The sequence below is a fragment of the Drosophila yakuba genome, chromosome 2R (genome assembly GCF_016746365.2).
Source record: "Drosophila yakuba strain Tai18E2 chromosome 2R, Prin_Dyak_Tai18E2_2.1, whole genome shotgun sequence".
Classification (NCBI taxonomy): Eukaryota; Metazoa; Arthropoda; class Insecta; order Diptera; family Drosophilidae; genus Drosophila; species Drosophila yakuba.
In genome coordinates this window covers 5994219-6012687 of record NC_052528.2, presented here as the reverse complement: position 1 = coordinate 6012687, position 18469 = coordinate 5994219, and the positions used below count along the sequence as shown (strand labels likewise).

General features: G+C 41.9%; 1 protein-coding gene across 7 annotated transcripts in view; it reads right to left on the bottom strand.

Annotated features, from left to right (window-relative positions):
• The window catches only part of LOC6529439 (neural-cadherin), a 102246-nt gene that overhangs the window by 11859 nt on the left and 71918 nt on the right, over nt 1-18469 (bottom strand). For all 7 annotated transcript variants that reach the window (XM_039372797.2, XM_039372794.1, XM_039372795.1 and 4 more), the window contains 6 exons: nt 11986-12129; nt 11742-11857; nt 10669-10833; nt 6842-6979; nt 3700-5023; nt 11-2312 (listed from right to left, as the gene is read on the bottom strand). In XM_039372797.2, the coding sequence (XP_039228731.1) occupies nt 11-2312; nt 3700-5023; nt 6842-6979; nt 10669-10833; nt 11742-11857; nt 11986-12129 (4189 nt within the window). The remainder of the gene's footprint in view (nt 1-10; nt 2313-3699; nt 5024-6841; nt 6980-10668; nt 10834-11741; nt 11858-11985; nt 12130-18469) is intronic.

Below are 18469 nucleotides of genomic sequence, written 5' to 3'. Positions count from 1 at the left end.
AGACACTTACCGTATATCATCGAGGCAGCTCTTCTGGTAGTCAGCGTATACTTCAAAAGTTCTCACTCCAGTATATTCAGCTTTTCCGCCCGCATAGACACCCTCTTGCTTGTCCACCAACAGCCACTGATGTCCCACGAACTCAAAGGTCTCGTTGTAACGACGACCCTCTCCACCATCCAATTCCAGGGTAGCAGCTGAGCCATATCGATTGACCTTCACCACATGCCATTGGCCATCGTTTACGACTATGGCATTTAGCCAGAGATCCTTTTCCTCAGTGCGCAGTGAGTTAAGATTGTAACGGAAGTGCAGATGCCCATCCTTGATCTCCAGGATTCCATATTCCCGATTGTGCTGATCGCTTACCCGGAAAAGTTCGCCGTACTCCTCTCTTGTCCGGAATCTCAGCTGGACTTGCGTGCTGAATCGATCGGGCTCGAAACTCAGAGCATATTTCACATAGCTCTGGGCCTTGAAGGTAGTGGGTATTGTAGGAATATTACAGGCAGGACCTGTCCATCCCGGTCGACAATGGCAACGCGCTTCGGACAAGGACCCAACACAATTTCCGTGTTCCCAGCACCGAGCTGTGGTTTCCGTTTGGGCACAAACTTCCTCGGTTTGCGGACAACCCGCGACGCTATTTCTCGAAAGACCAGGATGGGCCAGATCATAGAGCTTTGAGTTATGCACCAAATTTCTGATGCACCCATCGAATCCCTTCGCCGTGGGCATATAGTGCCAGAAGTACAGACTCTGATCAAATTGTTCCCGATATAGGCCACCCACTTGTAGAGGAGCATTTACATTGAGGTACTCGTTAAATGGCGGGATTTGTCCTCTCGCCTGGCAGGACATGTCATCGAATTCTGGCGGAGTGCCATCCTCCATTTCTGCAATTTCTGCTGATTTGCAAAAGTCGACAACCATGCGAATGCTTTCGGTATCCCAAAACAGATCGATTCTATGCCATTCACCATCGTCCAAAGTCTTCTTCGTCTTTACTCTCAGCTCCAAAGTTCCCGAGCCAAAATCGATAAGCAGTCTAGGATAACCTCGTTCCAATTCCAGGGCAATAAAATCGGAGATGAGCGTCTCATCCCGTTCTGGAGGAACAATTGGACCGTTGTAGATGATTAAGCCGTCGGGCTTTCGGGTAATAAACTCCAGACTTAAATGCGATTCGTCGCACATTTCCAGGGGAGGATACCAGGCCCAACCGTTTCCACGGAAACTGCGAGTGGTTTGCTGGCACCTGGGTCCCGTGTATCCCACGGGACATGAGCAGTGAGGACCAAATCTGGTGTCCACACAACGCCCACCATTGTGACAGGGTGTGGTTCGGCAGGACTCGGGTTTGGTGAAGTTGCGAGCGCCACAAGTACAGTCAGCAATGGTGTCCACACGAACACCGACCAGGGCAGTTTTGTTGGCGTTTACCATGTAGGGCAGTGGACTGATTTCCAGGGAGTTCGTGCAGCTGCCCTCGCACATTTGGTTCTCATACAGACACTCATCGATGCCCACCATGGTGATATTGATACCCACATCCTTTTCGATCTCCTCGCGGTGCATCAGTACAATTCCATTTAGCCTAACTGGCTTATAGTAAGGAGATCCATGTGCGGAAAACCTGACGTCCGTTAGAGGCGGATGTTTCCTCTTCAACTGCACACTGAATATGTCCACATTTTCCCTTTCAGTGTTTAGCAAGTCAGCCAGCTTATCCCTAAACCGATCCATCTTCGAGCGGCTCATGCTTTGTGTTCTGTAGTTCCAGACTCGAATAAAGTCCTCATCAGAAATGCCCGATAGACGTACGGATCCCGAGTTTACAACAGCTTCATGGGGAATTTCTCTCACTGTAACCGTAACATTGGCTGGTATATCGGTTTGAGTGTGCTTCCGATCATAGACCTTGAACCTGAGATGATATCGTCCTTCGCGAGTTCCTGCTCGCATCGTTACCATGCCGGAATCCTCATCCAACTTGAACCGAGGATGCTCCATGGCCTCCCAGTAGAACTTCTTGTCGGGCAGATCCCAATCATCCAAATCGTAGACATAGACCCGCCCAATCGGAGTGTCTGGCGATTGTCCTTGGTAGTTGTATACGAAGATGTCCTTGGATCCAGGCTGCATTTTGTTGTCATTCACATCGCCAATTATGACGGTCAAAGTACTGGTTCCAGTCATCGCTGGTGAGCCATGATCCTTGATCACAATTGGGATCATGTACTCCTTTTGCTGCTCCCGATCGAAGGATCTCAGGGAGGAAATGACAGCCATTCCATCACCATTTGCACCCTCTAGAAATTGCAAGTAAATTTATAATGGATTAGAAACATATCCTCCATGTCCTCCATTCTAAAGTCTTGAGTCTATCTCCCTAAAACCGCGTGCCTACAGGTGAATAAACTACCAATTCTCGGTCATGTAAGTGCCTAAAGCCCAGCCCAAATCCAGTTGCTATTCAGGACTTCAAAGGCATTTGCCAGTTAGCCAAGAGCTCTGACAACTAACCAACCCAAAAACTAAGCTCTTTTATTAGCCAGCACGTTTTCCCTTCCACCTGATTGCAGATGCAACTTGTGCAATAGCCCATTTGTTGTAATTACGCCTTTGAGCCAACAAGTGTTAGGACTGGAAGTCCGGAGGAAAGGAAACTATTGCTTTGGAGGGAAAAACCCCAGGAGAGCCGGCGGAGAACGCACAGTTGAAATGTATTTTTAAAGACAGTCCATGCAGTGTTTTTAGGCAAATTGTATGCAAATAGGAGTCTGGAAAAGCCTTCTGCTCCCCAGGCCAACCAACGTTTGCATAAAGTCACAGAATCGTAGTTGTCCGCACTCCACGAAAGCCCCAAACTTGCCCGCCCTTTCCGTTTCCCAGCTGAGGCATCAGAATTGGATTGCCACCCACAAAAATTGTGAATGCTGGGTCACTTTTTTCTCTGCACTTCTTGGCTTTGCGAAGGGAGCTGCGATGCATACATATGGAGTTTGGATTTTACGGCAGACTCTGCATGGTGTAATTTCATTGAAAACTTGTGCATTTGCCATTTTATTTGGCGCCCAGGTGGGCGAATCCTCTGCGCTTGCCTTGCTTATATTATTTAAATTTTCATGTGGTTTACGGTTTCCGTTCTATGGCCAAAGATTCCTGGCTATTCATTTTGAACTTCCTCTGCGAGGTAATTGCATTTGTATGCTATTGATAACTTTCAGTGGCACCGGTCACAAGCCTTTTTTAAACCGCTCAATACTTGGCAAGAAAAATTCATTACAGGCAGGGGCACAAAACAAAAAATTCAAAAATAACTAAGCGTGTTACCCTGGAGCATTGTTTAAGCTTTAACCCAAATATTTGCACAACTTTTCGATGAGGCAGGGAATGTTTTGCCCTGTAACTATTTTAAGGTCCCTACAACCAACAATTTTCATGTGAAGTTTGGAAGTGCGACAAAAGGAAAATAAAACTTTGGCTAAAGGGCAAATTAATTCGAAAGAATTTATAATCTGAGTTATAAAAACTTCTGTAAAATCAAAATATGTATTTATGCATTTTTGAATTGTTTTTAAATTAAATTGTTTTAAACATTTTTAAATTGTTTTATCATTTCACAAGAAAGATCTAAAAATTGTCAGCTAAGCAGTTGAGTCAAGATTTTCAAAAATAAATATACGAAATACTCACTCTGATCTTGTTCCACCTTAAATGAAGCACGGATGATGTCATCCGCACTGGGGTCCAAACGGAACTGGAATGGTGGGCCATTGCTCTTGGAGCGATCGTCATCATCGGTGGCCAGAATCTCAACCACTTTACGTGGAGGGACATGCTCGGGCAGAACCGGCCTGTAATCCTTGAGGAACTTAGGTGCATTATCGTTGATATCCTGGACGATGACTGTAAGTGTAGCAGTGGCGGTTTTCGGTGGAGAACCATCGTCGATGGCCAGGATCTTAACTTGATGACGTGGAACAACTTCGCGGTCCAGGGAACGTTGAATGGTAACGGAGCCATTCTGGTTAATGGCAAACTGGCGCTGACGGTCCGAAGAACGATCGATGGAGTAGGACACCTTACTCTTTCCACCCTGATCCGGATCGGTTGCCTTGAACTTCTCGAGTTCGGTGCCAACTTTCGTGTCCTCGAATACAGACACCTCCACATTGGCCCGTTCGAAGTGCGGCTTATTGTCGTTGATGTCCCTCAATTTAACCACAACCCACGAGTAGGCCACGTGGTATTTGTCATTGTCATTGTCCTCGCCCTTATCGTTCACTTGGATGCGGAAGCGGAAGCCATTGCTCTGCAGCTGATCCTCGTAGTCCAAGGGCTGTACGATTTTCAGTGAACCAGTGCCATCGTTATTCCGCACCATGGTGAACTTATCGGCGCCATAGCCGCTGTTGTCGATAACTTTGTACTGGAACTTGTTCGTCTCGTCTTCATCGTGTACGGTCACGGTTAAAATGGGCATTTCCGGCAGGGCTGTACCATCCGTTTCGTCCACTTCCGTAAACCATTCGTCTTTCGTGAACTGCGGCGGCATATCGTTAATATCCTTAACCCGTATAGAGGCCGTCCCCGTCCCCTTTAACCCCCCGCCATCCATCGCCACGACTTGTATCGAATAGTCCGGAGTCCTTTCGCGATCCAAACAGCAAACGGCGGTCTTTATCACACCCGTATCGGGCTCGATTTCAAAAATTGGGGACCCCGTCTCCTCCTCAATCACGTTCTTTTCAATGGAGTACACCAGCCGGGCATTGGAGCCCTCATTGGGATCGTCGTAGTCCACGGCTGTCATGGTCATCACAACCATGCCGGCGGTTCCGTTCTCAGTCACGTTGCCAAAGTATACGCCCTGTGGGAAAATGGGGGCATTATCGTTGATGTCCTTCAGATTGACCTGGACATCCGCATATCCCACGAGTCCTTCGCCGCCCTCGTCCTGGGCGAATACAGTGAAGCGCCACTGGGGGCGTCCATTGGGTTGATCGCGATCCAGAGGCTATAAAAGCATCGAAATAAAAGTGTGAGTGAAAGTGTAAAGCGCTGTTATGGGTTAAAACACGCAGGGGCTTTGCGTAATTTTAGCTGTCATAAACGCAAGACCGATTAACATTGGGCGGGGCGAGCATAACATTGTTGTGGGCTAAGAGTTACACCATCTTTAACCCATGAAATTATCCCTTTACACAATGTTGGTGAAGCCACAAAAAAGGTATGGGAAGCCTGTACCTGTCCCTGAAGTTGATTGTGACTTTGATATGCATTCACGGCAGCCTGAGTGATGGGTTTTGGTCCCACCTGGGTGCCCCGAGGCCCCAGAATGCCCATCCCGACCCCCACATACGTATGCAAATAATAAAATGCGCAAGCGATTTTAATCAGTACTTTGTATCTGTTGGCTGCTGCCGGCAACCCTTGGATATGGCCCCAAACCCTTGTTAGCAAATCGCAGCCCCACGACCCCTTAACCCTCCACCATCGTTAACCCCCGACGACATGTGACAGGCACAGCGGACCGACAACATGAGGAGTCTTTCATGGCGCTGACATTGGATTTGTCGTAAAAAAATTTGTGTACGAGGCGCCAACAACAAAAAACTGTGTGTACAGATAATTGTGTTGATGGATTACACCGAAGGATACTCTGGAGAAATATGCTAAAGCCTATGTGGAAACGAATAAGAGACACAAGTGCATTCTCTCTAAAACTATCAACTGGAATGCATCAAAGGACACGATTCCATATTTTCAATTACATTTAAAATACTTAAAAAAACTGTAACTCCTTTTGGTTACCAACATGCTTTTAGTCTTGACTAAAGTCCAGAACAACCTGAAAGTCTCCGAAATACCCCTTAACTACGGAATAAAAGAAAAATATGTACTCACAACCCCTGCGTAGTCATCGCTTTAATTTGCATGACAAATTTGCCAGCATTGTTATGACATATTCAATTTAAGGGATTAGTTGTGAGTGGGTCACATACTGGGGACTCCGACCCGCACCACAGAAAAAAGGCGGTACAGCTGTTTGGTATCCCTTACCAAGTTCTCCACCCGCCACTTTTACAAAATTGTATTCACGTCGAGAGAGATAGTATTTGGAATAAAATGGCCGAATTGTGCGGCACGAGTGTTATTCGTTTAATTTTATTTTGAGCTGGACGCATGGGAATTTCATTTCGTTTAATATGACTTTGGCGATTTTGGGACTACACTAGAGTAAAGTGAAATTTTCCAACTCGCATGTGGCGAGGGATTTCCAATTGTGATTTTGTAATTAGTTTTCATTTTCTTTCAATTGGTGCGGCTTTTAGGGGGCAATTTACAGAGCAGAACCTGGACGCAGAGTAAATTGTTGAGTGTATTTCAATTTCAAATGAATTATTTATTCCCTTTAAAAAACCCGCGAGACCTTGAGGGCCATCAGTCACTTCCTCTGCCTGGAGGAATCCATTTAAGCGTTTCATTTAATAGCTGCAATGCGACTCCCTTCGTCCACCAAGTGCAACTTAAATGTGAAATAATGAGCACGTAGACAGATTCGCGCGTTTGCATTTTGTGGGGATTGCGATTGATTCGAACCGGGCTTAAGTGCACATTGATGGGGCTTAATCAGAGAGAGCATATTTCGAAAATTCACCATTATTTTTCGTTTCGGACCAGCTGCGGCCTTGGCCAACATGGATTTTTAAATACCGCATTTTATTTATATATTTATTATGCATGCGAACACTTTTCACAGCCGCCATTGACAATTTGTTAATGCTTAAATTAAGAGCCAAGCACTGCAGCATTGTTTTCGCTGATGACTTACCTTTAGTACGAATATTTCGCCGGTGGTGCGGTTGATGTCGAATTTGCTATTGGCTGGATTATCCGGATCAATGCCCTGGCCCGTGAGGAAGTACACGATGTTCTGGGGACGATCCTTGTCGCCATCTGTGGCCGTAACCTGTTCATCCAGCGTGCCAATTAAATAAATATATTTATTATTAAAGGTCGGTGAAGGGGGAGGGGAGTAAAATCAAACATTAAGTAAACAAGCAAAAAGTACGAATTAAATAGTTGAGAAATAAGATAAACATGCCGTGCAAAAACTACTTAAAAACAAAACAATTTATGCCTCGGTTAGTTTAGATAAATGTGATGTGTAAGTGCGCTTATTTTTTTTTACTTTGCAATAGTACTTTTTAGTGGTATTTATTTACTTTAATTACCATTCTGACTTTTTTAGCCGCTTTTCAATGGATTATGACTTGTTTTCATAGTGCTTTCAGGTATTAGGTTTGGTCAGTGAATATTATTGTTGTTAGAAGTGAGTGAGCGCAAAATCAATGGTAAATATAAAATTATTATTGGCGTATGGTTAGTAAATTGTAAATACAAACAAAGAAAGGTGCTGACTGATTGATTTTAATTCTCTTTGTTGGCTCTAAGCGCCAACTATGTCCATTTTAATTAAATTAGTTGGACGCCAGCTAGCCACAAGTGAAACGTGGTAAAACCACAACACAAAATCTGAGCGGGTTAAGCTTAATCGTGCAAATGTGTGGCATTAATACTTAAAGAGCATATTGAATTTAATTAGCAGCTTTTGGTAGCAAACAGAAATGGCTAATGGAAAATACATATGTGCGATAAATAAAATGCGAAATGAGAAAACTTTTCGCAATATTTACGTATGCTATTAAGGACCGCAGGGAAACGAGTATTTTACTAACAAAATCAATTTTTCGGTAAAGTCACCCCACTAATTGTTCTGCTTGCATTGCAAATGCAAGGCTATGTACTTTTAATAGTGCACCTTAATACCCAACGGAATTCTCGTTTCAATTTACACAATTACCGCTGAATGGCTTTTAATAAATTCGAACACTACACCTTGCTCGCGGAGATTATTCATTATGTTTACGTATTATTATGGCTGGTTTACTGATTTATACAAAGTTTACATGGGAAATGAGACTGAATGAGATTTCGGGTTGTTGGGTTAAATTAATTGTTACGTGGTGGAGCGGCTTTGATTGTTTGCCTTATGCTATATAGTTCGTGTTCGGTATGACTTTATGTACAGGACTCGAAAATGGTAAATAATATAGCGACCTGCATAATGGTAAAGGGCGTGTTGGTCATTCCCTCGTCGAGAGTTCGCTCATAGGATGTCTGCGGGAATTGCGGTGGAAGATCGTTGACGTCGCGCACATTTATGACGATTGTTGTTTGATTTTCATTCAAACTGTCCGAGGCAACCAATTTCAGTTCGTACTTTATGCAAACATTAAATAAAATATATGGCCAACGGAAAATTGGTGCAGGGAAGAGAACAAAAAATGGTAAAAACAACGAAATTAAACAATAAATATAAAATGCACATAAATTAAGAAGAGGACATAAAACTATTGATTAAAATTATGTGAAAGCTTGCTGGACAATTTACAAAAGTGGAAGAATAATCCAGCGAATATCTTGTAAACGGTTTTCCATTCTTGACTTGACGGCAAATTAGCATTTTTCACATTCAATGGCGCGCTTGCTTACTCATTAAATGACGATAAATTAATTGACTTTTTCAATTATACATTAAAAAGTGCGTATCAATTTGAAGGTATGTATGTTACGAGGGTCGTTTGATAAGTCCGTGACTTTTTGAATAAAATATATTTTTTTCGTCAAAGAAGCGTTTTATTTCTCAACATAATCTCCTTTTAGCTCTATACATTTAGTCCAGCGTTTTTCCAATTTTTTTATTCCTTCCAAATAATAGGTTTTCTCAAGGCCCTCAAAATAGTCGTTTGTTTCTGTGATGACCTCTTCATTTGACCAGAATCTCTTACCGCCGAGCCATTTCTTCATGTTTGGAAACAAAAAATAGTCACAGGGGGCTAAATCTGCAGAATATGCTGGATGGGGTAGCAGTTCGTAGCCCAATTTATGAAATTTTGCCATGCTGACTACACACGTGTGCACCCGTGCATTGTCCTGATGGAACAGCACTTTTTTTTCGCCAAATGCGGTCGTTTCTGCTTCAAATCAATATCGAATCTGTCCAAAAGCTCTGAATAATATTCGCCGGTGATCGTTTTACCCTTTTCAAGGTAATCGATGTGAATGATACCTTGTGCATCCCAAAAAACTGTGGCCATGACCTTGTTGGCCGACAGACCCACCTTGGCCTTCTTTGGTGCACGTTCACCCGGAGAAACCCACTGTCTTGATTGTTCTTTGGTCTCTGGTGTGGTGTGGTGGATCCATGTTTCGTCTACGGTAACGAAACGGCGCAAAAATTCGGTTGAACATCGCCAAACACTCCTTTGAAATGGTCACACGGTTGCGCTTATGGTCGTGTGTGAGCAATCGCGGCACCCATCGCGCGGAAAGCTTTTTCATGTCCAAATATTCATGTAAAATGTGATGTACCCGTTCAGTTGAGATGCCTACAGCCTCAGCTACCTCACGCACTTTCATTCTCCGATCATCCAATATCATTCCATGGATTTTGTCGACGATTTCTGGCATGACGACCTCTTTTGGGCGACCTGAACGTTCGGCATCACTTGTACTGGTACGACCACAACGGAACTCAGTAAACCATTTCTTAACCATTGAAATTGATGGTGCAGAGTCCCCATAATATTTATCAAGTCTTTCCTTGGTTTCGGTGATGGATTTTTTACGCAAAAAATAATGCTTAATTAGCACACGAAATTCACTTTTTTCCATTTTCGTTAAAATTCACGAGATCGTCTGCTTTCAATGCCTATAAAACGCAAACCAAAAAACGCAGCTTTCTCAAAATTTTACAGTCAGCTGTTAATCGATAACTGCTGACAGGAGCAGTGTTGTATTTAGAGCAGGTGCGCGGCAAATACAAAAAGTCACGGACTTATCAAACGACCCTCGTAATCGACATGTTTTCAAGACATCTTCAATTTTAAACATAATTTATTTTAGCCCGGTTAATGATAAATCAATACTATTACCATACTTTTTCCGTAAACCGCAATTTAAATGTTTTATGTGTGCGCACTCGGTAAATAAATTTTATACGCTTTTTATAGGCCACATTTTACAGGCCATGTCCACTTTAAAATGGACAGCATTTTTTAATTGTTCAATTACTTTTCGTCATATTTTTTCACTAGCCCTAAATCAAACGAAAAAGCGGGGAGTGGAACAACATGCAAATGGCTTCAAATATGTGGCATTCTTTTCAACTTAAAAAATACATTGGTTTGCCATTGTAAATACTTTTAAAATGAACCCACATTAATTTTAGTTCATTAATATTGCAAAGCAGTAAATGCCTTTACATGTCAACTATTTGTTGTCTGAAAAAACGAGGGAAAATGGTTTTAGGCTATTCACATCATTAAAATATATATTGGCCGTGATAAATAAAAACTAACAAATAATTTTAGTCGGCGATTACCTAAAACGTAGCTTGTACTAAAAGCACTTCACCCTAACATTCTATGTGTATCTTTTGTGCAGTAAAGTGTGGATCAGGCAGTTTTCGGGGCGGGAAACAACTTGAAAAGGAAAACTCAACACATGCAATAATATCTAGCTGAATAAAAACTCTACGGAACAAAACAAAACTTGTGAGCAAAGATTCAGAATCATTTTAATTCACTCAATGACCTGCAAGACGCGTTTGGGCAAATTACGATCGTCCTCTTCGGTAATCTGGGTGCGATAAGTGGGTCGCTCAAAAACGGGGGGATTATCATTGACATCCTTGACATGGATAATCACGGTGGTGTAGTTCTCCTTCAAATTGTCAGAGGCGGCCAAACGAAGTTCATACTGAACGCACAGAGAAAAACGCATTATTTGTACGCATCGATTGTATTTTCAATACTTAAAACGTTATCTAAGATCTTTCAACGAGTCTTTAAACTATTCAATACAATCCTATGCTTACGTATATTACTGCTTACAACTTTATCAATTTTCTTACTTATATTAAGATTCTTTGCTAAATATCTAAATAAATCGAAATATTGGCATGTTTCGTTGGAGAAACTTTCTCTAGCCGCGTTTCAATTAAAGACACGAAAATTGGATGACTGACTGAGTTTGCACTTGGCCAATTGTTCGAATTGCAATTCAATTAATGGTTGGCCATCCACGTTCTTGCCTTTGGTATTTGTCTTTTCGACCGCAGCTCGTGTAACAAAACTTGTTTGAACTTTTAAATATTTAAGGAGCCTCGCGGTGTGCGAAGCGTGTAAATTGAAATTCAAAGGGAGAGCGAGAGCGAGTTTCTTAATGAATTTAATAGTTGGTCAAGATTAGAATGGCCTTAATGCCCGGTTGGGCAGTGAAAAGGAGTTTTCTTGTCCCTTTTCTAGGCACCTTTTTAAACTTTCTCCATAAAGACTTCAATTGACTCTTAATGTTTTTCAACTTTCCTGCCGTTCAGTAAAATGTACTCGTACTCTTGAAGCTTTAAGAAAAAATAATTGTACTTTTTCGGGAATGTTATATTGTAATCCCTGTTGGCCCTATGTATTCTCAGCTTTCCAATGACATAAACAAATCTCACAGTTGACTAAGCCCGCAACGCTTATGCCATAAATATATCTGAGCTGCGAAAGAACGTTTGTCGATTACAGAGGAGTCCTCTACGGGCTTCCACTTTGCATTTTTCATTTTTTGTGAACGCGGTTTCTGTATTTCCATTTTTGTCTGGTTTTTGGTTTTTTACTTACCCGGCGTCGAGTTTCGTAATCTAAAGCGCCAGCTACATAAATGGCACCCGTCATATTTTTAACCGCAAAAGCGCCGCCAATGTTGCCGCTTGTAATTTCATAGCGGATACGTGAGGCTGTGGGCGAAGGACGAATTCAGGAAAAGAAGCAAAATAGGGAGAGAGAAAAATGTGTGTGTAAGATAATAATTGCGGAATTTCTGGGAGCATTTTTTTGGGGCCATCCAGAGGGGCCCTCTACTTACACTCGTCGTGATCCTTGGCCGTTACAGTGAGCACTGTGTGTTGAATGTCCTCGTTCTCGTCCACTTCGGCCTCGTACAGCGATTTGTCGAAATAGGGCGGGTTATCGTTTTTATCGGCGATGCCAATGCGTATGAATTTGGTGACTGTTAGTGGGCAGAAGGGCGGAAGAGCGGAAGGGCGGAAAGAACACCATTTCGCTCGGTTAAATTTCTCGTTTTCAATTTGACACTCAAGAACGGTTGGTACTTCGCAATTATCACGTACTAAACACAATGAGGAAAACTTTTCCTCTGCCAGACAGAGCAACAATTTGACGCCTCTTATTGGGGCGACCAACAATTTGTTTATCTTTTATTTAAGGCTAGATCCCCTATTTTCATTGCTTTTTATGCGTGGGAGATTCAAACGCGTTTCGCATATTAAGCAGCCTGGGATATTTTGAACTTCCGATTTTTATTTGCATGTGCGATGATGTAATTTATTTGATATTCATGGATTTTACATTTGATCACAGAATGGAGTAAGCACTAATGCGGTCGCAAATGAATTCGAGCGAAATTTCATATTCAGCCCATTTAAGCCTCTTGTCTTGAGTATTCAATCGCATAATTAACTATTATTACCTCTGCATTGTTAGACAACACCTATTGTGGCTGCTGAAATGGCTACGAATTCACAGAAATTAAATTCAAATTACCCCAAAAAAGACCTCTAATTCTGCCCGATTTGAATCCAAGTATTCAGGTGATTAAGTATGCCAGGTCGGGCAAATAGAACAGGGAAAACTCCAAGTGGAGTACAATACTCGTATTTGTGAGAGGAGGGGATGGATGGATAAACAAAGCCAGTGACAATGAGACATATCACTGAGCAGAGATGTCAGGCAGGCAGTAAATTACATATATCATTTATAATTGCAGCAATAACAACGTTGGACAGAGCCAGTGCGTTTTAATTAAATAAATGCAAAGACCATTGGACCAAACGAAAACCTGAAGAGTACACACAAATCTATGGCAACAGATGCGACCAAACTTTTGCCGCTTAACAGCCCATTTAGAACTTGCTACTGCACAGGGGAAATTTGGGTCAGCAAAGATGAAACTAAATTCAATTTTAATTTCACAAGGAATGGCAAATTGTACTATTTAAATGCATACATCTATATATGTATGAGTAGATGTTACTTAAAAAGTGTATCTAAAACAATTTTGATGAAATTAATAATCACACGTTGCGATATTTTCTCTCAGTTTAATAGAAGCTCGACACAAATGTTTCTGTTTATCAATTTACTTAGCAATCCTGAGAAGGACAACACAGGAAAACTTTCCCTTGTGCCTGCGTTGTTTGTGTTTCGGTTTATAATTTAGCTGCCTTGACTGGGCACTATCTGTGTGCAAGAATTATGCACATTTGCTGGCGCTGCAGGTTGACAACTCCTATTGCCGCCCGGCTCACATGGCGTATGTGTGATAAGTTCCTTGCCCTTGCGTGCAATCCCACCGTGGCGCTTAAATTAGCAAATGTTTGTGACCAATTTTGAATTAAATTTATTGCAAAACATTGCTAATTGCCAACTCGACTGTGGTTTGCTTTCTATGTGACGACATTTTAATTAAAACTTGGCAAAATCCTGTTGCTAGGCTGGTATTAAATGCAAATAATACGAGTATACAGCGTATTTATCAACATTAATGCTTTAGTCAAAGACCTTGCATTTGCAAGATGAAAATTTTTGTATTCCCATTACTCGTTCGTTCTGAATACTCGACATCAAAACGGATTTTGTATAAAGTTGCTTCGAAACCTGAATGTAAGTTTTATAGTCCACAATTATAAAACTACTCTACACTAATAATTTTTTGCGACTTTCCAAAGATTTTCATTAAATTTTCGCAGTAATTTCTGCTCGACTTTTTAACGTCAAAAATCAATCTACAAGTATGCAGATGAGGTGAGTTGCCGCGGAACAATACCAAACACAATATATATTGATTGCTGATGCTTAACATATAAAAATTTCATGTTGCCTCATATATATTTTTGGCGCAGATTTTTTCCGCATGCCATCCACTTCTTTGAGTTACTCGTGCTCGGATAAATGAAATTTTATGAGTTTTTATTAAGCACATTGCCGGGATGTGTGGAATTTAAAGCGCAATATAAGCGAAATATATAATGTACGGGGTGAAACATTTTACAATAACGAAAACACCCGAGGCCAAGTCAAAAGTTAACCCAATTTGGAAAGCTTTAATCCTTTCGCCCTTATCGGCTTACGAGGAGAAGCCCAGCCCTTGAAATACTTTATCTATTTATCTAACACCAATTTTATTGCATTCCTCAACCCGACCGCTTTCCCATAAACTAACTCGAAATCAAATAGAAGATATCCCATTGAGCTTTCCAGCTTTCTGACACACACTCGCCCACTGACACACAACGAATTTGATGGTGAATTGTAGTTGCAATGTTTGGACAGCTGCTGGGGATTCCCCTTTGGGTTTTGGAGAGGTTGGGCGTTCCTGTTCCTCCAGGATCTCAAGTCCTTTGTGCAGCCTTAAGAGCTGACATTGAAGCAATTTAGGTCAACTGCAGCCGAGTGGCGAAATCAAAGTCGTCTTTATCACATATTTAAGTCGAGGAAAATGTGTCACATTCGCTTTCTCTTTACCGAATAAATAGTGTTCAATAAATATGGATTTTTTTTTATATTTTTTTTGCCACCGAAAAGCTGCCACGCTTAGCTGCACAAATGCCACATGCCACGCCCCCTTCCAATTCGAGTGTCATAAATTTATGCGCTATTTTCGCTTGTTCAGGCATTCCGCCATCCAAACATATTTATATATGTATATGCACTACGTGATGTGGCACAATGTCAAAATCAAAGACGCCATATTTTTCCCCAGCTTTCCTTAACAGTTTTTCCGGGCATCCCATTCCATTTTTTCGCTTTGCTCTTCTTTGGTGAGGCAAAGTTTATCGACGAGTTTCGCACTTGAATGAATTTTAACGATATTAAACAGCACAACGAAAAAAGGAAAATAAACAATTACAGGAGTCGGGAAAAATACCTATATAAGGATTCTTTTAACATCGGGACTTTAAGTTATCGTTCTGGCTCACTATAGTTGAGAATTTTTCAAGATATCGTTAAATTTGTATAAAACTCATATGTGAAATTTACTGCTATTCAGTTTCGAATTCCTGGCGTTCTGCACTGTTTGAACTGCATCAATTTCCTTGCTTACCTAAGGTAAAAACTAATTGGCCGATGCAGTTTTCCCCTACTCATTTCATTTAATGATCGCCGCTGTTGCAAAGGCAACACAATGTACGACATAAAAGGAAATCACTGACCATCCGCACCCGCTTGTGGGGCAAGCCGTATGGGGTATGGGGTATGGGCCATTAATGGCGTTTAATGTGGCCGGGCTATAAAGAAAAGCTAACTGCGTGTCCGAAGCTAATGCCACCGAAGGAGAAACTGTGGCATCTAAATTGTTGCAAAAATATTTTATTGCAATTCTTAAGCCCCAGCTCGTAAAAACTTGTTCAACTGCATTTTGTCGCTTGGCTGCTGCAGCTGCTGATTTTTTTATGATTGTGGTTTGTTGCCTGCCTGTCAGTTTTCCTGTCTGCCCCACTGACTGGCAGCTGTTCCATGCTGTTCGTCCTTCGTCCTTGGATTCAAAAAAGAAGTATAAATATAAATGCACCACATGCGAGGTCTTCAACAATGTTTCTGCGGTTCATTCGGATATTTGTGGGCCTGCCAGTGTCATGTGTATTTGATTGTCCTATTTGTGGTTATTGAGGTTTTTCTTTTTCACATCATCAAATTTTGTGTGTTCACACTTTTACCAATTACCGACTAATTTGCGCCCCTGAAAAGATTCCAAGGCACTTTTTAATTAGTTTAAATGCCAGTCAGGCAGTCAGGCACAGCCACAAAAAAGCCATTAAAATCAATTGACAGGCCAAGGAACTCCAACTTCGGTCCCCGGAAAGTCAACAAGAAAATGCTGTCACGTACTAACAGCTAATTTATGAACCCAAAATTTGGCAGGACATTAATTGATAACGAATAATAAGAAGAACATATATTGGACCCAGGTGGATGATAAATTGTTCCGTAAAAATCCCCTTCACATTTTCTTTGAGAAATTGAAACACGAAACTGAATACAAAATAGCAAGGGGCGACCGAAATAACAGCCCAACGATGCTGGCGACAAGAGGCAAACGACTTTTCCTGGGGGCCTGTTGCGGTTTTTGTGGCCAGCAGAAGGAAAGTGAGAATAAGAAACATTTCTCCCTTTGCTGATGACAGTTGGCCCAAAGATGGGCCCAGAATCGTGTTCCCGCCCCCGGAACAGTTGTCATTGCAGTTGTACGAGTATCTGCTGCATACGATTGTACAATTACCAAATGGCCATAATTCTGTTCTGACCAAAAACTAGTGACCCTGTTCTTGCATTTGACTTGTTTATGCTGGTCTCGGTCCCCAGCGAATTTATGCCGACAACAGAAGCAGCTTTTGCATAATGAATGACCAAAATGGGTTAGCCATTTGGGGGACCAGAATGGGGCACTCACTATTGCCAGTTGTCGCCACTCGAGCGGGATTCGTTCTCAGTTTCGACATCGCAAATTGACTGCCAGAAAACTTCGCCAGCTGTCAATGGAATTTAAGAAAAATCGCTAGAACTTTTTAACACTTTGGGAAAATGTTAATGGTATATAAATTGACCTTTCAAAAGCTAAAACTTTTTATATTCAGGCACCTAGAGCCGATTTTAGAGCTTAAGAGGTTTTAAGCTTCAGCAATTGGAAAGAGCAAAAATAAGAAAAATTCCCAATTCTAAAATTCATTTTATATTGTTACAGCTTCCGTTGGTATATTTTGGATTTCAGGCTTAGAAACTGTTTTTCTTTAACAAATTTATTCCCAGTGCTCGGGCAAAGCTCTCAAGTGTCGCTAAACTACGTCAAGTGGACAAAGTGCTATATCACCGGAAACTTGCCAGTGCACCTGCTGCCTTTTTGGGCCAAGGGACGACTAATCATCCTGAAAGGACAGCGGTGGAAAGTTGCGGCCCTCGTGTCATAGTTTAAATTATGTGCGCAACTTTGGCCAAACTTTTAATAGCATCCACAGCTTGCCAATCGAACGGTGTAAACATGTCGAGCATTTTAGCCCGTTCCCTCTATCACGGCATATGCTCAATGATTGGCTACACTATCCCGCAAAAAGGGGAGCGGAAAAGCGAGTAGTTGGCCGAATGCGTGCCTCGCATTCAGAAGTCTCTTTCCGAGGTAAATGAGTTTTCCACCGCATCGCGGTGAAGCATTAAATTGTATCTCTCGAGCGAAACTTTCAGCGCAACCGTCCAAGAATATTCCAGAGTTTTCATCAAGAATTCCAAGCAAAAGCGACAGGTGGACGCGGCCTGACGAAATAAACCAATTTAGGTTGAGGGAAAAGGTGCATACTTTAAAGGCTGTCAAACCCCAGACAATGAACTCAGCTCAAGAGGGGGCAAAGTGGAGAAAAGTGCCCAACAAATTAGAAGTCCATTAATAAAAATTACTGGTTTGGCTCTTTGTCAAGCCAACGTTGCAGCTCTTCAGCTTTCTCTCGAGACTCAATGGCAAATGTCTGTCGGTAATGATAGACACCAATAACATCAGACAGCAATAACATCTCAGACTGCTTGGTATTGTATACACAAATGGAGATAATTATCCTGCTCGAACGGCCATTAGGCATCGAGTGGCTGGCCAAGCTAAGGACGGCATTCAGAGTTTGATAAACTCAAATTAATTACATTGATTTATGCCATTCCAGGCATGCGAGTCCAGAGTCACGCGTGACTTATCGACACTTGTCGCTGGAGTGGCAGGGCCAACGCCTCGTAGCTTGGAGTTTTTCCACAAATAAGCCAGGACGAAGGACGAAGGAAGCAGCATCAATCGCCGGCATCAATCAATTTTTTGCAGCAATTTATCAAACTATTTCACTGCGATACAATTTAAATTGCTGCCTAGTTTTGCGGCGGCACGTCCGCAAATTGCTTATTTTACTCTAGACATTTTCTCTGTATTTATGTGGCCCGAGTGCGCCGCGATTGTGCTGAATGCATGCACCCGCCGGAACATCTGAACTTATTACTTTTGAGCTTTTAGAAAAATAGTTTTGCCGCCCAGCTAGGTGGATTTTATGAGAGTTTCATTTCAGTGTGGGACTGCATTAAGTATATATATAATGTATAGCTACTGTTGTTTAGTATCCAATTTAACTTTGCTGAATTTTTTCAAGTGCACGTTTATATTTACTTCACTTTTTGCGAAAAATCACATCAACAATGTCGTGCGCATGTTTTGTCAATAATATTTTCCATTTGATTGATGTTCTTGCCATAAAAACCATTGAAATGTGCTTCAAATGGAGATGGAATATGGCAGGGGTGAAGCC